General features: G+C 43.2%; 1 protein-coding gene and 1 long non-coding RNA gene across 2 annotated transcripts in view; both read right to left on the reverse strand.

Annotated features, from left to right (window-relative positions):
- Positions 1-2,152: 2,152 nt before the first annotated feature.
- Positions 2,153-10,225, reverse strand: LOC113996116 (serine/threonine-protein phosphatase 4 regulatory subunit 3B-like). The gene is given in 12 exon segments (XM_027736813.2): positions 2,153-2,445; positions 2,975-3,149; positions 3,611-3,750; positions 4,093-4,262; positions 4,977-5,135; positions 5,608-5,698; positions 6,418-6,549; positions 6,742-6,858; positions 7,572-7,685; positions 7,899-7,976; positions 9,263-9,819; positions 9,822-10,225. Coding segments are annotated over 12 exon segments (2,028 nt in total). The 5' UTR covers positions 10,030-10,225; the 3' UTR covers positions 2,153-2,358.
- A 98-nt stretch (positions 10,226-10,323) lies between these two features.
- Positions 10,324-22,302, reverse strand: part of LOC113996114 — a 32,950-nt gene continuing 20,971 nt past the window's right edge. Inside the window, exon 3 of the long non-coding RNA XR_005565187.1 lies at positions 10,324-11,094. This is a non-coding gene — a long non-coding RNA (uncharacterized LOC113996114). The remainder of the gene's footprint in view (positions 11,095-22,302) is intronic.

The raw sequence follows: 22,302 nt of genomic DNA on the forward strand, positions 1-22,302 counted from the left end.
TCTGTGAGGCCTGAATTTCCCTGTATGTGTGGCATGGGAGGTGATTTCTGTTCACACACAATTGAAGAAAAGAAACTCAAATCTTTTAAAGCCTAGTCTATCATTAAAAAGCCAGCCTTAGCCAAGAGCCATCATACGTAATTGTTACATTTATTCTAGGTTGGTGGGTTTGGTTTTTTTTTTATTAAATATAGTTTTATTTTCAGTATGCAAATGTCTCCATCTAACTTAACTTCATCCCTGAAATGAGGTGGAATGCTGCAGGGTGAGGTTTGAAGGGCAAACTTAGGAAAATTGAAAATAGGTGATCTTACCTGACTTCTTTATCTTCTCTGAGAAGTCAAGAGGGCAACTCCTCACAGAACCCATAAGAATGAGCAATTAAAAAAATTGTATAACAAACTATTCTAGAAATAATAATTAAATTTCCCCCTGACCCATAAGGTTTGGGAGCCAAAAGTTTCTTCTGTCCTCTTTAAATAAAAAACTCTGCTACAGGTTGCTAAAGAAAGGGCTCTGACAAATATACTAAAGATTTCTGCTGAAGTGATTTGAGTTGGCAATGCAGCTCATTGCTTATTATTTTCTTTTCCCATTTCATATCCAGACAAGATGACCAAAGTATAAAACCCTCAAGCAAATTTTCAAAGCACATGGCACTAACAAAACTTCAACAGAAGCAGTTTAGACACTGAGTGTTTTTGGAAAATCCCATTTTCCTGATGCAAGATGAAGTTTCACATTACTGGGGATTGCTGCAGCTTAATAGGAATAAGTGTAATAACCATAACATAACCAAAGAATGGCTAAAATGCCTCTTTTCTCCTACCCTGTGACCTACTGTTTGGGCCCCCATCAGTCTCAGGGGTATTTTTCTCCCCACCCCCAACTGAATAGGAAAAACATTTTTCTTTTGCAAACTCTTATTTTGCAAAGGTGACAAATTTGCTCTGTTCTTTTGTTCCCTTTTGGGAGTTTTGTGCCTATTTCAAATGATGAAATCCTTCCTTTGTATCCCTCAGCCACTGGAACAGAAGCCACGTGATGCTGATAACTTTTAGAAAGGCGAGGCACTCAGAAGGGTGGGTGCTGCCATCACCTGCCCAGTTGCCCAGCATGGAAAGACCAAGTCAGGTGGAGGATTGGAAGCACAAGACAGAACAGTGCACTGCTGGAAGAGCTCCAGCTGGCTGTTAGTCCCTGCTTCAGGGCATCTTCCTGTCTGAAGGCAAAGAAGAAGTTATAAGGAAGCTGTGGTTTTAAGAAGCTCACTGCAGACCTCAAGAGAAGAAGGATGCTTTGAGAATAAATTTTATCATCAATAAGTAAAGGGATTTTTTTTCCCTCTTACACTTAGTCCATGTTTTATATACCAATATTTCTAATTACATGGACATGCACTACTAATGCTGACTTTTCAGAATGCTGGAAACTCACTGATTTTGCTGGAACATGTTCAGTAGTGAGGCCATTAAGCATCCCTGCAAGGAACAGATTTGCTCAACCACTTGTCTCAACCACTTGAGAGCCTCTATAAGAGAAGCAAATACTGAGACCTGTTAAAATAATGCAACTTCAAGCAAACATAATTGCTTCAGTTACCAGGTTGGAGGTGTCACCAGCAATTCACTTTCAAAGGAGTAGAATTCTATTAAAACCCTTCACTGGTTTGGCCTGGACAGATTGAAAACAAAGCCAGGAGAGAGATTACCTTTTGCACATGGCAAGACATTGCTGACTGCAAGAGTAACTCACAAGAGAAAAAACAATCCCACCCAGTCAAGTTTCATGAAAAATTTTTATTAAAAGAGCATTTGGAAATAACATATTTCATGAAATTACAGAGTCCTAAATAAATTAATTCCTAAATCTTTAATACAATATAAACTTCTGTTTAATGGAACAAACTATATTACGTATCTACACAGACAACACTTTTTTCAAACAACAACTACAATTAAAACTAACTACAAAAATGTTCAGAGAAATGGTTTCACATTAAACTATTCCAGAAGAAAAGGACATAACATTTATTATTTTTATATATTACTTATATATATCATATATTTTATTCATATATTACTTATATATATTATTATATATTACTATTGCATTACTTTATATTAAATAAAATCATTATATATATATTTTATATATAAATGTATATTAATATTTTTAACTACATATTACTTATATTACTAACATGTATTACTATGATATGACATTATTACTATATAATAATGTATCATCAAGAGTGATCTACATGGTGGATTGCAGCTGGTTCCATAGTTTAACATTAAGCAATCATAGCATTTCAAACCCATCATAAAAGTCCTTATTTCAAAGCTTCCATTTCCTTTAGGAATCCAGACGAGGTCTTTTCCTTGGACGTGCCTCCTCCTCTTCATCCTCATCAGTAAAATTAAATATTTCAAATATACATTTCTGCCAGTTGGAAAAGGAAAAAAAAAGAAATTTATCATATTAAAAAAAATACAAATGAGCAATTGCAGTACACAACCCCCAGCCAACCTGTGCAGGACACATAAGCCTGCCAGTAGCAAGTTTCTGGGTGATGCCTTTTGCATTCCAAGACCCTTTTGTCTGGAGAGTGGTTTTGAACCTCAACTTGAGCTTCCTTGCTCATCTGATCTGACCACAGAATTGTTTCAAAATCACTTTGTAAACTCCCAGCTTCAAATGCACAGATCCAATGTGCAGTTCTGCAGAAGAAGCAAGATTAACCTGTGCCCACCAGATTACCAGGAGACTCCAGTCCCACCTAAGCATTTCTTAAACCTTCCCCCAAATTAGTCAGAGTTTCACTAGGCAGAGATTTGGCTGCATTTATCTCTAACTAAGACACCCTGCCCACAGGTCATTGCTGACCGTGCCACGTTATACCCGGCAAAGCACCATGAGGCTGCTGCGCTGTCCTACACGAGGGCAACAGCTTCCATACAAGTTCTCCCACCTTGACAGGTGACATCACTGTGGTCAGGGGCGTGGATGTTGCATTGGAGACATTGGAGCTTTGTGGTGATGTCGGAGCTGCCTCCTCTTCAACTTTACTGCCCCGGGGTCCTTCATCCGCCTCGGAGACTGTTTCATCTCTGACAAATGTCTTGCCAAGCGACATGGAGGAGACACTGCAAGAAACATAGGACAAGTGATTTGAGCTTTGCCTGATGCTTCAGACTTAGACAGACTCAGAAATGGCTTCCCGAGCTTTCAAGGGAATTCAGCATGTTGCAGAAGGCAATCCAGCTCGATCTCCAGTTCCACCCTCACTGTAAACTTCAACAACGCAGCTGACAATGAGGCAAATGGAATCCTAACTTGGAGGGACAGAGCAAGATCCTGCTCTGCATAAAGGGCGAGTTTCTGAATGGAACACTTAATCTAGTGACCCATAGCAGCTCTACTACATGAGGCCACAAGAAAAGGCAGATGAGGGTTTACTGCAAATTAAGAGGGTTTTCAGCAAAAACGAAACCCAACCCCAATCCCAGCCACCTTCTTCTGCTGCCCTTCTGGAAAAGAAAAACAACCAGCAGTCTTGTGCAATGGCAGTCACTGGCAGTCTCAGAAGACAGAAATTGGGCCATACCTGTTCAGTGTCTGGTTTTGACAGTTTTTTTCTTGCTCGTATTTTGCCTTCAGTCCCTGGAACGTGCGAACATATTGGATGGAGTCCAGCTTGTCAGAGAAATTCTCAACTATATGTTCGATAAGAGACTGGATGTCTTCCTGCAGAAGAACAAAACAGGGTTTTAGTCTCCAATATTCACATTCATAAGGTCAGAAAGCTTTTGAGTTTTGTTTGGAAAGCAACTAAGCCCTTCTCCAGAGCCAAAACATTCTTGTCAAGAACAAATGGGAAACAGGCAGATTTATCCTTAAAAAAAAAACTGAGATCTAGAAAGAATTATTGAGCTTCCCATAGAAACAGACAATAGACTCAGCAGTGTCTCAGTTTTACTTGTGACCCTTCCACCAAACCAGGATGTTTCCTATCTGGGAGAGCTGCCTTTTGCCTCTCAACCTGAGAGTCCATGGATGTGTCAGTGCTGAGGCTGCTGCTGAACTTACCACCCGGATGAATTCAAACAGCTCCAGCAAGGCAGAGTTGAGCAAGTTGTACCTAGTCCCATTGTCCAACAGAGCATTTACAACTGGCTCAAAGAGGTTTCCCAGAATGATGTACCGGTTGTAAAGATCGTCTTTCAGGCCAATCATCCTCCTCATAAAACGAAGAGCAGCTGTGTGAAGAAAGACATTCAAGCATTTACTAACCCCATGCCAGGGCTCCAATCTGCTCCTCGTGGAAGAACTGAAAATTCTGGTGTTATCCCAAGAGGAAAATGCACCCCTAAAGCAAGAGCATTAAGAAGCACTTGGGGAAAGGGCAGAGGCAGCATTTGCTGACAGATCCCCTTTTCTTTCCTTCTTGGACTTTGCTGGGTATTTGAAGGTCATCGGGGACCATCGATTTCTTTCTCAGGTCCAGCAGCAATACACTTAAGCATGTGTGAAGTTCAACTGTTCACTCCCTCCTGTGCTTTTCTCTGCTCCCCTCCCAGAACCAGCCCCAAGTCTTTAACTATCCTACTTCACAGAATTTCATTCCCTCTCCACAAGGAGCACCAGATTTAGGACCTTCTTAAAGAAGGACACAATTTCCATGGGAATGAGACAAGACATCTCATCACTAAGGATCCTTACTGCCAGGAAGACCTGAAAAGATCCCTGAGGACTTCAAAAGAGACCACAATCCTCCTCCCACCAGGAACTGCAGTGGTCTACGCTCACGGACAGCTGCTACCTTTCTTGCCAAATTACTTCATGGTAGCCAGTAAAACACAGGAAATCAACAGGATTTCTAAGTTCAAGTGTAGACACTGGTACTCTGGTGCACCTTCCACACAGGACACACAAAGCCTTGATTAAGGAAACCACAACAGCTCCATACTCACACAAGGCCAGAAATTTGTGTTTGGATTTCAACAATACCAGGACTCTTCTTAGCAGATCATTGCTTGTAACATACTTCTTCATGTGATACCTGTGCCGTCGCACACAAAAAGAAAGTACCTCCAAAACTAAAGCAAGTACTTCTGCTGTTTGATAATCATCTACAAGAAAAAGGAATGTATTCAGTTATACCAAAGAAAGAAATAATGTACTGTCGTGTACACTGAGCTCCGTTGATATTACAGTTTGTGATGTGTTTTTAGTGGATTTTTGTCTTACTGGATTGCTTTAGGAAGCAGCACGTTGGGTCAGAACAAAACAACAAATACAACTGTGGCTTTTTTCCCCATTACAGCCAATATTCTTTAAAATCAGACTAGGAAAACTACTACATGACTCACAATAGACATCAAGAAAGTACATCTGTGCAAAGCACAGCATCAAGCTACATCAGCATTCACAGCTGCAAGAAAGGGCAATGAAAACTCCTGCCAGTAGAACCACTGTCCTTGAAGGAACAACAGTTTGTAGCGGGAATATTCCCAGCTGGCATCAGGGGCCTATTGTTGTTCTCAGGACTATAACTCCCATCAAAACATTTCAGGATTAAAGGGGGAAAAAAATCGTCATTACCTTTGTCTGATGTATCAGCCAGAAGTGGGGCAGTAAGAACATGAATGCAACGGTCGTAGAAGAAATCGAGAAACTCAAATATTTCTAAATTCTAAAACAACAGTAACTGCATTAAACTCTGGCAATCACATATAGTCTTTTAAATATGAAAGAGTAGTAGCAGAAGAAACAGCCTGGGAAGAATTCTACTGACTCCCTCAGTTCTGCCTGTATCTTTTATTTAGGCCTGCAGCACTGTCTTCACTCAAGCAAGACTGACTTATTTATTTTGGGAAAAATCTGTGAGACAGCCAATCAACCTAGCTATCACCAAAAGGCTCCCCAGCATGGATGCAAATATAAACACATCAAATGCAGAAACTCCTCAATGACTCAAAGTGCTTTACCAAGTGACCTTAAACCACTCTGATGTGCAGTTTCTTCTGCAGCCAGAACAACCTGCAAACCTTTTGACTGGTATTCTGGGACATTACAATGTATTAAAACATTGATTTGGTTTCACACAGACTCTACTGGACTCTCTTATTTCAGGATTCATCATCCAGCTAGAGGGAGCTACAGTTAGACAGTGCTATGGCACTGCCACAGGGGACTGCTTGGTCTTGTGCCTGCACAGTGCCCCAGACACACTTTCATTAGCAAAATTCACTTCTGTTTTGCTTATTTAAACTCACTACCAGACCACACTCCACTTAATAAAAAAACTCCTAAAATTGTTTATTCTCTGCCCACAATAATAGCAATAGAGACTCTCAGGCTTTTAACTTTGCTGAGACAGTGATGTCTCTTCTGCCCTTCATGTTCACTTACACTAACGCGTTCCCGCATATTCTCTGGATCAATCAGAATAAGCAAAATCTTCTTTAGCTGATTATCTCCTCCAAGTCCAGGGTCAGAGTTGTTGATCAGCTGCTCAATGATCACAATGAGGAGTTGGTTGTTCTGCAAAAAAACAAACCAACCAACAAAGAAAACACAAAATAATTACTAGCAGGAATGGAATGAGTTCCCCAGTTTCTGTAATTTTTTAAAATAAAAATGAAAAGGAAACACAGAAATTGAGACTTTGCCTCATTATTTCCCTGTTTGCCCTAAAACTAGTATGTTAACAATCTCCAAACCACTTTTACTTACATTGTCACTCTGATGGGCCTCTTGCAGTACAAAGTCGTGGACCGTGAAAGGATTAAAGTATCCTACATAAGACAATATATCTGCAGCAACAGATCTTACTTGCAGATCATTCATTCCCTAAGACAAAAGAGATTAATTTGTTAGAGTATATCAAGTTTGGTATTTATTATCAAGTGAAGATTCAAAGGAGAGGCACTTAAAAATCTGGACAATGTTTCATTACAAAAGTTTCTAGGAGAAACACAGTAAAACAGTTACAGAAGAACAACAAGAACCCAGACAAATCTTTTCCCACTCTTTCCCTCCTTTAGAAAGGACACAAGGTTTTCCGTGAACTTGAGAGCCCTAATTTAGGCCAGAAACATTCACATCAGCCTACTTGCTAAAATATCTCAGACACTGATCTTTTCTACCTGTTATCCACAATTCATTTGGTACAAAAGGACCAGCTGTACAAATCAAGGTGTACAACAATTTCTCTGCTCATTTGCAGGCAACAAGAATTCAGATAGGATTGTGTCTGACGAAAAAACCAATCAAGCTGCCACATCAAGAAGAGTCTCTTTCAAGGTTCACACCACCTTGTCCCAAGGACTGCACTGCCCATAGACTTCTCCATCATGCAAAGTAAAAATAATAAGAGCAATCAAGCCAGGCTGCTCCAGAGTAGAACTGTGGGCAGCTTTTGGAGGCTGAACATCACAAGGAACTTCCACTCTCAGCAGAGCAAAGCTCTCCCATCAGACTTAGATGAGGTAGGTCCAAAACACTGGTGAAATCACTAAGACCTTTTCTAGTTTTATTAAAATCAGCTGTACATTTTCACTTACCATTAACCTTTCAAGAGTTGGAAGAATTTCAAACTTTGCCAAAGTGTTGAGAAATTCACCTCTATTCTCAGGTAATGCATAAGAAAAGGCAAAGAATTCCCTGAAAAACTTCACCTAGTGCACAAGAAAAAAATAAGGCCAGGTTTATTTGAGTCAGAAAACTCTCGGAAAGGAGGAAACAGTTCTGCGGTCCTGGAGGCGTTTCTGGAGAATCAGCCAGGACACCCTCCCTTTAACACAAACTGTAACTATCAGAACAGTTTCACTCTTTCTATTTCATCTCTTTCATTTAAAGCATTCAAGGAAACACCGAGAACACTGGCTTACCAATTCACGTAGTTGCTCATCAGCTGTAGCTTCATCATTCAATTTTGCAAAAATTTCAGAGAAAAATATCTCATCTTTCTGTGGAACACACAAAAAGAACACAACTTAGACAGTGCCTCTGGAGAGTGAAAATAAATCTTTCTAGGATCCTCCACTGCACAAAGTCAAACTCTCCACACTGCCATTATTTTTATCCCAAAGAAAGCAAATGCCGGAGTACACATTCAGCAGGATCATTTCCAGTGTATTGTTTCAGCACTTCCCGTGTGTGGCACAAGCAGCTCTGGGAGACCAGAGCCACAGGTGAACCTGAGCAGAGGAGATGATCCCTTAAACTGACCCCTAAATTCGTCTCTACAGAGGGTGGCACTTCCTTTCCTTCTGTGCTGTTCCACCCCAGGGCTTTGCAGCTCTTCTCAACCTCATAGATTCCCTGTGGGATATGCCACACACCCCACCCCCAGCAAAAGGACAGAAAAGGGCAGTCCAAAGCTGTGCCAGGCTCCCGCCTTGCACCTTGCATGGAACCTTCCAGGGAAGCAACCCATGCACTTCTGCACTAGAAAGTGCCCACCAAGAGACAATATTGACCTTGCTGCACCCACGCTGTTCACACTACACTATGAACAACCCACAGGACCAGTTTCCCTCTTTTGGACCTGTAGCATTGCAAGGCATCTTTTCAGTCCACCTCTGCAAGGGGGACAAGATTAACAGGTTACAAGTTGGCTGCAGACACGTCCTCCTTAATCGTACTCACAATAAAACCTTCTCTCCCACTTGCAGGAGCTCTGCTTTGCCAAGATGGGAAACTTTTGGGACTATTCTTTGCTTCTCAGATTCATATCCTCTGCTGCCAAGGCTCACTCAAGGATATATAGGACAACATTTTATTTCTTGTAAAGCATTTGGGTTACCCTGTTTCTTCAGACTCCAAGAAAACCAGGGTGAACATCATCATCTCTCAAGCGTTTGAGTGCTCTCTGCCCTCTCTGCACATGTATTTCTTTGTACCCCTTCACACGGAAAACAGTGTAACAAATGCCCCTAACAGAGAATAACAAATGTTGCTTGTTCCTGAAATACCTACACAAAACCAGTTCCAAAGGTGTATGTTGCTTGGCAATCACAGAGAAGGACTTTAAACTCTTTACAACCCATTAAAAAGTATTAAGATACTCACTTGAAATCTACCGTTTATGAAAGTACAGAATGCAAAGCATCAGAAAGAAGGGGAAGCATTCAAACATTGTGCAAATGAAAGTGATTAACTTAGACAGTGTTCACCAGCTGTAACCCATTTCCAAACCACAGCCAGAGGGATCTATACAGATCCCATCTAGGCCACACTGAAACCCACTTACCTGCAAGACTTTTAAAATCTCCTCTTCGCTGTGTCTGATGAATGCAGTGAGGGTAGAAAGAAAACCCTCTTCCAAGTCAGATGAATTCTGCGAGATGATGGCATGAATGTATTGTGCCCTGAATGTCTGGCGGATTTTGTGCCTGATTTCGGGGTCTCTTGTAGGAATAACTTCCTGAAGCTTTGCTGTTTTCATCAAGAACTCCCTGAGGCTTTCTGGCTGAGCCAAAGACGGATCATATTCAAGGCATCCAGCAACATTCAGAATACACTCGTCAGAAAACATCACCTCAAACAGAACATCTTCATCCAGGTACAAAATTCCTCTCACAATGTCAAACAAAAGACGCAAGCCTTCAGTGTCCTTTAAATTCTCGCAGACTTGGAAAAGCTGCATCAGTTTGGGAATATAACCTTCCTTTTTCAAGGCCAGGGCTAGCTTTTCCTTACCAACGCGTGAGCGGCCAACAGAGCTCACGAGGTCTGCGATCTCCCCAAGTCTGTGGACTTCACAGCTGGGAAGGTCCATCGAAGGAATACTTGCACTCATTTCTTCAGGTGTTCCTCTTCCGACTCAAGAAGGTCCTGGGCGACTTCCACTGAACAACGCCAATGCCAAAAAAAGGGAATGGGAGGGAAGCAAGACAGGAGCACAGGCTGCACTGACTTGCTGCTGCGCTGGCCTCCCACTGCTCTGCCCCTCCAACTGCCACAGGTATTCCAAGGTCTTATGGTGTCACCTGGACCAGAGCCTTCTGATTGGTCCATCCCTCAACATTCTGGATTACTGGGCTCATGACAGCCAACGGTCACAACCAACCGACTCCTTTTCGTTGTTGACCTTTTAGGAGTTCTACAGTAACTTCCAGTGCCTTCAGGGGGTCAGTAAGGAAGCTGGAGAGGGACTTTTCCCAAGGCAGGCAGGGATAGGGGGAATGGCCTTAAACTGTCTCTGGACTGCAAGGGTGGTAAGGCACTGGCACAGGCTGCCCAGAAAGCTTGTGGATTCCCCATCTCTGGAAGTGTTCAAGGCCAGGCTGGATGGGGCCCTGAGCAGTCTGGTCTAGTGAGTGCCATCCCTGCCCATGGCAGAGGGCTTAAAACTAGATGATCTTTAAGGTCCCTTCCCACCAAAACCATTCTATCATCCTATGATCTGGAAGAGAGATAGACACAGTAGTAACTGTATCATGGCTCTTACCCCTCCTGGCTTTGTAAGAGCAGCAGTTTTTATCTTTTTGGGGAGCACAAAGGGTAATTTGTGTTTGTGCAACATGTTAGAAATTTCAAATGCCATCCAGCAAAGGTAAGTGCTCTTTTTCCATCAGTTAATTTAATGCTGCCACGTGGCTCTTCATACCACACTCCCCAAGGGCCACACTGGCCCTTCCAGCACAGGGCACACGCTGCTACACACAGAAACACCACCACCCAGGAAAAATCCCACCAGCCCATCAGGGCTGGAAAGCCTTTTGAAATCAGATGGCAATGAACAGGCCTAGTGTTTCCCCATTGAGGGTGTGTCCCAGCTTCTTCTACCCATGGAAAAATACATCTAAAACATGCATGGAATAAGTCCTGTGGGAAACAAAGCAGAAGGTTTTGTGGAGGCCTTTGGAAAACAGGAAGCCATGCACAGGCACAAGTTGTGATACTTTTGCTGGCCAGCATCTTTTTAATAGAGAGTTTTTACTGGAAGATGTTGATCTATTTTTAGCAAATTAATCAGGACAGAAGTCATTTTTGAGGAATATCTCGTTTGGACTTGAAGCTGTGAGGTTTCTCTTCATATTTCTGCTACCTTGCTTCCTTTCTCCTCTGGAAACAATTTTTCTTTAAAAAAAAAAGGAATTAAATGTTAGAAATGAGAGAGAGCAGAATTAAAATGTTTCAAGCCTGGTCATTTATTTTTTTTTTTTGTTTTCATTTTATGAAAATTCTCAGCACTGAATTTTCATCTCAATTAAAACTTCCTAAAACCAAGAAAAATGTTTCTACCTACTCTATTAAAAATGTTCAGTTTTGTTTGTTCTGACCCATCTTAACATGGTTAACAGAAGGAGGGTTGCAGAGTCCAGGCATACCACCCTGAGGAACTGAGGAGGGCACTAGAGAGCCCCTAAGCCTATTTGGGCTAAGCTTCAACACCATCATCAATACTAGCATTTCATTAGATATTTTCACATGTTATCATTAGCTGTAGTACTGTAGCTGTACTATCATTACAATTAATTTGTCTTACCTAGAATAAGAAATTCCAAAAAAACACACATTCCAGCCTCAAAAAATCCATTTTTCCCCCCTCTTTTTAGTCATTGTGATCTATGTACCTTCTAGCTACAAACATTTCTACCCTGAAATCCCTATAGAGGAAATCTGCTAGATCTCAAGTTTCTCTCTTTGCATTTTTGCAAAATTATAACACAACAGGGTGGACAGAAAAAGCCCGAGGGAGCACATATTGGGCTGGGTGCCCAGAGAGCTTCACCTCTCCCCAGGCCTTTTGGACTGCTTTAATGCCCAGTACATTGAAGAAAAAAACCCAAAGCCCTCTCACTCCAGTCGAACATAACTGCAAGCACAAAAACCTGTGGCAGGGCTGGCAAGACTAGTAAAGCTCATTATTTTGTACTAAGCCGCAGTGCAGTCAAGTGCATTTTGTTGCATAAGATAGAACACGTCAAGATCTTGAACTGGCACAGAGAAATGGGTGAAAGTTTCTGATTTAGTAGAAGCTAAGGAAGGTGCACGTTGCCAGAAAATTATAGTTATCCATTTTGCTCCAGCCTCAATGACAGTGGTTAAAAGCCTTCCCAGGTCTTAGAGCAGCACTGTGTGCTACAGCCAAATGGCAGAAGAGCCTTTGGGTATTAAACAGATCAAGAAATTATAAAGGTAGCACTTTTTGACAGTTTGCATGTCACATTTTCTGCCCTTTGTATTTAAATGGCACCTAGGAACAGACTAAAGATGAATACACTTAAATTTTACAATAACCTATTTCAGCCTTTATGCCTCCCTAGGAGCATCATCTTCCTTAGAAAGGGACTTATGCCATATATTTATTTCTGAGGGAAAAAATTTACTTTATGCTTGGTGAACATCAATCCTCCAGTGGGTCCCCTTCATACACACCTTGCTGTCAGTTTGCAGCCACTTAAGAGAAGAGCTGGGGAAGAGATTTGGGCATTTAATCAGTGGATGTGTAAGGTTACAGGAAAGCAATTTGTGAGAAAAGGAGAGCAGGCCAGGCTGACCAGCAGCCACCAAAGGGACTGGCAGAGTGGGTGCCCTGATGGCAGAGAATCCGGAGCATAGCTGGGACATGAGCAGGACACCTGAAGGAAATTCATGTGGGATGCAGAGTGGTACTCAGCCTACATCAGTCCCAGCAAGCCAGTGTTTGGGGGAAAATTATCAGAACAAAGTAAACTCAGTCTTTTTACCTACATCACAAAACCCTTCCCAGAAGTACTAAAGCATTAATTAAATTGCTGTCTTCAGTCATTCGATTTTAAAGACAAACTTCTTTTCTGGGAATATTGTCTTTTAACATCCCTAGTATATTAGAGCAGTTTGCTTTATATAATTAAATCAATCTCACAGCAATTTCCAGACTGGCTGTGCAGCACAGCAGTCCCTGGGCAATCCACACCTTATTCAATGTCTACTCTTCGCTTAGGCTGCACTCAGTGATGGTGTAAGGAGTGCTTTGACTCAGAGAAGAGACAGAAAATTGCAAAACGCATCCTTTCCTGACCATCTGACCTCCCTCCCTTCCCAGTGATGCAGCCTCAGGTTCAAAGGCCCCATGGCAAATATCATTCCCTCATCTGAGATGTGTGAGCAGGGTTTACTAAAAACCAGACACAAACGGCAATCACATACACCTGAGGTAGCCCAGCTTTTCTGCGGCTGTTGCACAGCACAGTTGGAATAAATAAAAACTGCCTTGAAATTAGCTGGAAGTGTATCTGTGTACACACTAACAAGGGATCTCGCCTCTCTGACTTAAATAGTTTTCAGTTTATTTCCCTCACTTCTCAAATTCAGAGAGAGACCATTTAAATCAAATACTACACTTCAAATCATGTCCCTTCTTGAAACTAAAGAAAACAAATCCCTAGCTGTTATTTGCTTCCCAATTCCTTTGCAGGTACTGCAGTCCTTGTTATTCAAACATAATCACAAGAGGAAAAACAAATCTTCTTCATGTAATTATATTTCAAACACTTCACTTTCAGGTCATTAAATCTCTGGTATCTTCCTCCCACTCTCCCAGCACCCTCTCCTGTTGTTGCTCTCCAATGGCTGCTGTCTATGTGGCAAGCCTTCCTGGCTGGGGAGCCGTTAATACCGCAGATATCACTATATTGCCAGTAATGAAACACTCAGTAAGGTGCCCAAGCAGCTGAAATTATTTCTTCCAAACGGTAATCTCCTGAATTTATTGACTATGGACTTGAAATGACACTTGCTGTTGTGCTGTTTGCTCATTGCTCCCAAGAAAAACCATCACAGTCTTTTTTAAAACTTTTTTCCTATAAAATCCTGTCAATTCTTTTTTTTCTTTTTTTTTTTTCCCCACCATTCTACTGCTCCTTTTCTCCTCTCCTCTAGTCATTCATGAGCACCTCAAGGGAAGGTCAGATCAATGGTGAGAGTGAGAGTGCAACAATCTGACACCTGTCACTGCCCTATCACAACGAACTATAAACCAGCACAAGTCACCTGCATTCTTCTATAAAATGAGGGAAAATATCTCCAACCCCAGAGATATTCTGAGAATTCCCCTGAAGGCATTAAACCAGTGCCTTAAAGAAAGTTTCAGTTCTAGATCATGAACTTTTTTTTTTTTTAAAAAGCAATTTTTCAGAAGAAAACTCTGAAAACATGACCAGGGATAGAGATCAGGACGATTACGATTATCAGGATCAAAACATGTGTACTTCCAGAGTTATTTTGCCAGAGAGCATTTATGTTCTTGTCCTGAGCTTTCATGGGTATCTTCCAACATGGTGCTGATGGCGGACAACACAGCATTCCTTACAAGCCCAGAGCAGCTTCCCATAAGTGAGTGACATCTGGTTCCTGCAGTGCCTTGCAAAAGCAAAAGGAGACTATTAAGATTTTACAGTGCTGATACTGCAACACTTGAGTGGCTTGTAAAACAAGGTGATTTAAAAGTGCCTGAATCCACAGTAACATATCAAACAAGGTGTTTGTTTGAAGGAGAACAGTACTCATGCAGGAGCAAATCCCCTGCCTGCTCGAGTGCACCATGGATTCTGGAGGAATTGCACAGGTTTCACGCGGACAATCCAGCTCCCAGTTTGTTTAAGTAAACACGCATTCAGCCCAAACAATAATGTTTTCTTCTTGACGTGGCTAAGCATCTTCGCAAAGTGGATTAATTAGGTAGTTAGCAGTTTTCCCTGATTGTTGATAAACTCCAAAGCTGAGAGGACAGTCAGCAGTTAAAGCACTGCGGCATGTTTGTGTGTGTGAAATGAGGGAGTATACAAACAACGTCTCCGAAATCAGGGGGATTGGTTTGATTTTTATTGAAGAATGGTGATGCTCAGAAGGATTTGCACAAGCAGCTCTGATGTTCTGGTTTTCTGACTGGAGTCAGCTCACTACCTCCACAACAGAGAATGTCACTGATTTCCTTTCTTCAAAATTAAGGATTGACAAATGTGAAAGAAGTGAGCTGAAATACCCTCTGAAAGATGACAAAAACCAAGGCAAAGTCTACAAAAATCACTGTTCTGTACTTACTTTTTTCTTTTTTAAAACTGTGTATACTTGAAAACATTGTGACCAGCTGTTGTTCTTAGACATAAAGTGCTTATCACTGTTATGATCAAAATGATAATGAGCTCACTGACATCAACACAAGGCTCAAAACACTGTCTTCTGAAGCATACAAAAAGAATTGAATAAATACTTCTCTCTTTAACAGCATCATTTTATCCGAATAGATTAAAAAAGATGTTTTAAACCAGTCTGCATCTTATCCATGCAAAATGCTGGATCAATTCTGAAAATGTAGAGGTTTAGAAATTTTAATTCATAGAAAATACTAGCAGAGGTATGTAGTGTGAAGTCTTTATATGATAAAGAAATGGAGTCTGCTCCCCGATCAGATGGTAATCAAAGAGAGTTTAATTCAAACTTGGCGCTCTTTTTATCCCTTAAAACCATGTGACCTCGTGACCAATGGGGTTGTCTATTTCGGTGCATGTCCTTGGGCTTCCCTGCCCTTGGTGCATCCCCTGCACCCCTGGACACACCTCCTACATCACTCCCTTCTTAATTATTTAAGATGGTCACAAAAACAGTGAAAAACAACAGTGCAAACAACAGAACAGTACATTGTAAACTACCAAAGCTTGCAATGACCCAGCATATCGCTTGCTTTGGTTTCTTATACCTCTACTGTAAACCTTTTAAAACCTTCTTATATTTCTAAAGGGTAGTGCAACTTGGAGTAATAACTTTATTAACCTAGGGGCCTTAGCCCAACCGTGCATAGACTTATAACCTTTATTAATCTGAGGGTTTAAATAACTGGGGAGTTCAACTTCATTTCAAAAACAGGCTAAGCTTAGCAAAACTAAATTCTCTTAAAGTGACCATGTGACTGAGGTAGTGTTATTTTGTGAGGTGTTTGGTGTTTAAGGCACTTGTCCAGTCATACAATTCTCTTATTCATTCACTCACACATTCACTGACGGCCGTCATTTCATTCATCATACACACACTCATGGATTTTGTATAGACTCTGCTTTCGCCACACTGGTCATCCTTAAATGTAAACCTGAAACTTAAACATTATTACTAAAACATAACCGTTTTATAACTTCTGCGTTACTCTGGTTCTTGCTGCTGTGGTTGTGTACCTAGGTAGGGTCTAACACACCTGGAAGGAATCCATTTCAGCTCTTTTCCTGTAGCCATACAGGCGTAGCCTCGCCCCCAAGTCACAAGCTCTACCGGTCCCATCCACTGCCCTGAAATCAGATCTCTTACCATGACTGGTGGTTTGGGAGAGGTGAAAACCTGAGGCCTGTGCTGCCTTTTGTGCCTGCTTCTTTCAGCACTGTCACAGTTTAAAAAATTTATAACATACGTGGCTTTCCACAGGCGCTCTTGCGGGCTACAGACCGATTCCCCCCTTTTTTGTTTAGCTAACATGTCTTTCAGTGTGCAATGTGCCCTTTCAACAATTGCCTGCCCAGTAGGTAAGTGTGGAATATCTGTGGTGTGTGAAATTCCCCAGTCTGACAGGAAGTTTCTTACCTTTTCTGAGATGAAAGCTGGCCCATTGTCAGTCTTGATCTGTTTTGGGGTACCAAGGGTAGCAAAACAACTGAGCCAGTGTCTTACTACATCCTTGGCCTTTTCCCCAGTGTGTGCTGTGGCAGTTATGTATTGTGAGTGGGTATCTACTGTTACGTGTATGTATTTTAATGTGCCAAACTCGGGGATGTGTGCAATATCTGTCTGCCAAATCTCATTTGCAATTAACCCTCTGGGGTTAACGCCTTCCTGAGATGGCATGGGTGTGATTTTCTGACAGTCTGGACATGACATGATTATGTCTCGAGCTTGATTGAGTGTTATTTGAAATTGTCTCTTCAGAGAACGTGCGTTCTGGTGGAAAAATGAATGAGAAAATTTTGCTTGCTCTAAGACTCTCGGTACTGTGTTAAACATTGCTGCTTTGTCAACCTCTCGGTTCCCGTCAGCTATTGGTCCTGGCATGTCTGTGTGTGACCTTGTGTGCATTATGTAAAAATCAAACTTTCTGTGATTGACAAGAAACCATACAGAACGCATTTCAAACAACAGGTGATGGTTAGCAACATCTCGAAGAAATGAACTTTCGAGACGGGATACTAACCCTGCAGCATAACAGGAATCATGGTTTGAGAGCCCCAGAATCCAATTCCCTAGTCCAAGTCCCCTCCCACATCTCAACCCAGTGTGAGATGGGTTTTCCAGACACCACACGAGACTCAAAATGGGGAGAAGGGATTATATATTACAGTGACTGTACAAACTGGACCTCAGTCCAGTTTAACTCTGTTTCCGAGTTTCTATGACCCCAGCCAGGGGCTGGGGGGGGAGCCAGAGCCCCCCAGGGCACTCCTGCCCCTTCTCCTCGTGGCTCTACAACATGGCCACCTCTTCAATAACAACTACAACTACTTTCTCTTCCGGTCTGCTTGTGATATGTTTATATTTTGCAAAAGCGCTCATTGGCTCAAACTTTAAGGGTCACCACCCCCTGGGGATTTACCATTTTATAACTTCAGGGGGAAAACTGTTTTCCCCCACCACAGTAACAATATTAACAGGTTGTTCAGAACATTTTCCCAAGGCAATACATATGGTAGCCAGTTCCAGAATCTGCACAGAACCTTAGTTCATGGTCTGTATCTCTCATTCCCATTGTCCTGTGTCAGGGTTTACCCAAGTCACTACAGCTTTTTGTGTCCTCCCAGATGCATCTGTGAAGACCGTAAGGCCTTTCACTGGTTCATGTTTACATCTGGTTGTAGCTTTTAAAAGTAAACTACCAATTTCTGCCCACAATCTGTGTTTAGGGAGATGAAATGTCACCGTCAAAGCCTGCCAAGGCAGCCTGGAATCCTGTGTCCTCAGCTAGCATCCAATCGAGGTTGTCCTTTGTAGCTGGGATGTAGATGGTGGCAGAATCTCTCCCATCCAGTTCCTGTAGTCGTCCTCTGCCTTTAATGACAAGCTTGGCAAACATTTCATTAGTAGTCCACACAGTTTTAGGTGGTGTGTGGGGCAGAAACAGCCACTCTAGAATTTGCAGTGGGTCTTTTTCATTCTGATCCCACTGAAACAAAACTGCAAATGGCTGGTACCTGCTGGGTATGAGGGCAAGGCAGATTTGCAGTTCAGGATTTCTCCTTCTGCCTTGTCTGCCTTCTATTGCCTTGGCACAAATGTCTAACACCTGCCTTGCCTCTGCTGTCAGAGACTTGCTAGACGTTAGGTCTGAGTCCCCCTTAAGCAGCTCAAAAAGAGGGTGGGTGTAGCTCCTCTGTGGTTATGCCTAAAATAGGCCTTAACCAGTTGATGGCTCCCAGAAGTTTTTGCAACTCGTGTAAAGTTAAATTGTCTTTTACCTCGAGCTGCAGTGGCTGCGAAGAAATTTCCTGCTGTGTGATTTTCCATCCAAGGTATGTCCAGGGTTGTGATTGCTGGATTTTCTCTGGAGCAACCTGTAACCCTGCATCTTGGACAGCATCAATTAGAGCAGTAACAACAATCTGCAGTTCATTTTCTGTGGCCGTGGTAATTAAAATATCATCCATATAATGATATATGATGGCAGAGGGAAAACGCCTTCTGATGGGATGAATAGCGTTTGCCACTACCGTTTGACATATTGTTGGACTATTTTTCATCCCCTGAGGAAGGACAACCCAGTGATACCTTTCCATGGGCTGTGCATTGTTCAAGGCCGTGATGGAAAAAGCAAACCTTGGTGCATCCTCAGGGTGTAGAAAGATGGTAAAGAAACAGTCCTTTAAGTCAATTACCATTAGTGGCCACTTTGCCGAAAGCATAGCAGGTGAGGGGAGTCCAGGCTCCAATGCTCCCATGGGTTCTATGACTGTGTTTACTGCCCTTAAATCTTGCAGCATCCTCCACTTTCCACTTTTCTTGGAGATGCAAAACACAGGAGTATTCCAGGGACTAGTTGTTGGCACAATGTGACCTGCTTCAAGCTGTTCCCTTGCAAGCTCTCTTAAATGTTCAAGCCGTTCCCTTTTCATAGGCCACTGATCCACCCAAACTGGCTGCTCGCTTTTCCAGACCAGCTTAATCGGTCCTTGGAACTATTGAAAAACCTGGGTGCTTGCAGGAGGAATTTGCATGACTGTGCCAAACTGTCCAAGAATATCCCTTCCCCATAGTGTACATGGAATGGGAGCAACAAAGGGAGACTTATTTTTAGTAAGGTCTTCCAATCGTGGCGTAAAAAGACATAGGTGGAATTTAGTGTCTCTAAAAATGCAAGGGTATTAGCTGAGGACACGCCAGTTTCCCTTACCAGTTGCCTCAATTCCTTTGTCAGCTCATGTGGCAGAGGCTGGAATTGAGGGGGCTGACATTGGCGAAAAACAACTGGGCATGCTTGTATAACTTGCAAATCTCCCACTCGTAGTGCCTCCTCCCAACAGTCTCTACCTATCAACCCACCTTTCCCCGTTTGTCTCCTCGCTCCCTCCCGGTGGAACCATCCCTGGTCCCTCCTCCTCATCCCCCCCATGCCTCCCCGCCTGTGGCCCCAGTAAATCCGGTTCCCTGTGGGGGTGTGGTGGTGGGTGGTGGATGTGGCGTGGAGGAGGGGTCCTCCCCCCCTCATGCCGTCGGCTGGAGTGGGGCGGCACTGGGGCCGGAAGAGATGGATCAGCTTCCATTCCATTTGGCGGGCAAGATGGCTGCGCCCATCCCAGTACACGTGGTCGGTGGTCATCTACAGCACGAGGTGGCAAAAAGGCTGGGTTTCCCCCCTCGTCACTGCAATGGAGCCCCCTGCGCTGATCCCATGGGTCGGGATCCCGCATTATAGGCGAATGCGGGCAGGCAGCGGGCTGCACGGAGCTGTGGCGCTTCTCCGCTCGGCGGAAAGGTGCGCCAGGGAGGTATTCGCGGGGTCTCGCGGTGGGGCTGGGGTGTTTGAGCAGCAGCGGCACCGCTTTCACACGCATGGCTTAGCCGCGGCAAGCGGCGGGGCGGCAGGGGCTTCCCGGCAGTCTTGGTGTGCTCCGCTGCTCGAGTTTCTCGAGCCGTGGGCTCGCTGCCGCTCAGGGAGCAGCCTCGGCCGTGATGTTGGGTGCTGGTGCTGCTTCTCAGCTCACTCACCGCTCCAGTGGTTGGTCGACCCCGCTCCGCTTTCTCCGGTGCTGCTCCCAGTTTCTCGGCTTCTTCTTTTCTTCTTTCTTCTCTGTTCCTGTGCACTTTTCCCTAATATTTTTGAGCTCTCTGTACTAACTGCATTTCTCAGATTCGGCTGAGACAATGACTTGTAGATGTCTGAGTTTTTTTCGGTGAAAAATTCCCGTATCCTAAAAATTGATACGATAACTGGAATTTACTGATATTCCCCTGATTCAGGGTATTCTAATCTACCTAATTTAGGTTCTAAGCCCCAGTTCGGGTCGCCATGTGTAGCGTGGAGTCTTTATATGATAAAGAAATGGAGTCTGCTCCCCGATCAGACGGTAATCAAAGAGAGTTTAATGCAAACCCAGCGCTCTTTTTATCCCTTAAAACCATGTGGCCTTGTGACCAATGGGGTTGTCTATTCCGGCGCATGTCTCTTGGGATTCCCTGCCCTCAGTGCGTCCCCTGCACCCCTGGACACACCTCCTACAGAGGTACTTTGGTGCAACTATCAGAAGTGGAAGTATGTTTAATATCAGCATGAAAGAGTGTTGAGAAAATAAAGAAATCAAATGCATAAAATTACTCAAAGCCATGCTAGTGTTAATTGGTACCAGCACTGCAAACCCTTTCCTATCTTCTCTTCTGCAAGACGAGGCATATTTGAATATGAACACAGATTTTGGATACCTAGAGAATCAATAGATAGAACGCGATTGCCACAGTGAGTTTCCAAAACTCAATCCTACTATTTTCAAATCCTCTCTGCTTGAAAACAGAAGAACAGCACAGGCCTCAGAGAATGGCACAGGACTCCAGGATCTGGGCTGCTCTGGTTGACATTGTGAGAATCCATCCTAGGAAGTTAAAAAAAAAACAAGCCAAACCAAACAAACCAACCAAAATCCTTCTTAATGACTACACAAATTTGAAGTTAAGAACAACGTTATCTTGAATTTACAATTACTTAATTCCCACTAACAGCAGAACAAAATTGATTCTCCTTTACAGTCAAGCCTTTTTATGGCAATCCATCAAAATCACAGAATCATAGAATCAGCCGTGCTGGAAAGGACCTCCAAGATCATCAAGTCCAACCCTTGATCCACTACTACCGTGGTTACTAGACCATGGCACTAAGTGCCACATCCAGTCTCATCTTAAAAACCTCCAGGGACAGAGAATCCACCATTTCCCTGGGCAGCCCATTCCAATGTCTGATCATCTTCTCTATAAAGAATTTCTTCCTAATATCTAACCTAAATCTCCCCTGGGCAGAGCTTAAGACCATGCCTTCTTGTCTTACTGATAGCTGCCTGGGAGAAGAGACCAAACCCCTTTCAGGTAGTTGCAGTGATGAGGTCTCCCCTGAGCCTCCTCTTCTCCAGGCTAAGCAAACCCAGCTCCCTCAGCCTCTCCTCATACGACTTGTGTTCAAGTCCCTTCACCAGTCTTGTTGCTCTTCTCTGGACCTGCTCCAGCACCTCAATATCCTTCCTGAACTGAGGGGCCCAAAACTGGACACAGTACTCGAGGTGTGGCCTCACCAGTGCTGAGCACAGGGGAAGAATCACTTCCCTGGCCACACTGTTCCTGATCCAGGCCAGGATGCCATTGGCTTCTTGGCCACCTGGGCACACCGCTGGCTCATGTTCAGCTTCCTATCAATCAGGTCCCTTCCTGCCTGGCTGCTCTCCAGCCACTCTGTCCCCAGCCTGTAGCGCTGCAGGGGGTTGTTGTGACCAAAGTGCAGGAGCCGGCACTTGGCCTTGTTGAACCTCATCCCGTTGGAATCAGCCCAACTCTCCAGCCTGAACAGGTCCCTCTGCAGAGCCTTCCTGCCTTCCAGCTGATTGACACTCCCCACCCCAGCTTGGCGTCATATGCAAATTTGCTAATGGTGGACTCAATCCCATCATCTAAATCATTAATAAAAATGAGGTAGTAATATTTAAAGGCCCCTTTAAATATTTAAAGAGTCTCTGGGGCTGAATAAAAATAAAACCATGGTCAGCCTATAGCTGTTCATCTGGTTCATGGTTTCTCATCAAGAAAGCAACTGAGGTGCCTGAGTATTTTAAGAACTGCAGCATAATCTTGATTTAT

Source organism: Pipra filicauda, unplaced genomic scaffold (genome assembly GCF_003945595.2).
Source record: "Pipra filicauda isolate LSUMZ 115617 unplaced genomic scaffold, ASM394559v2 scaffold434_size586239_pilon, whole genome shotgun sequence".
Lineage (NCBI taxonomy): Eukaryota > Metazoa > Chordata > Aves > Passeriformes > Pipridae > Pipra > Pipra filicauda.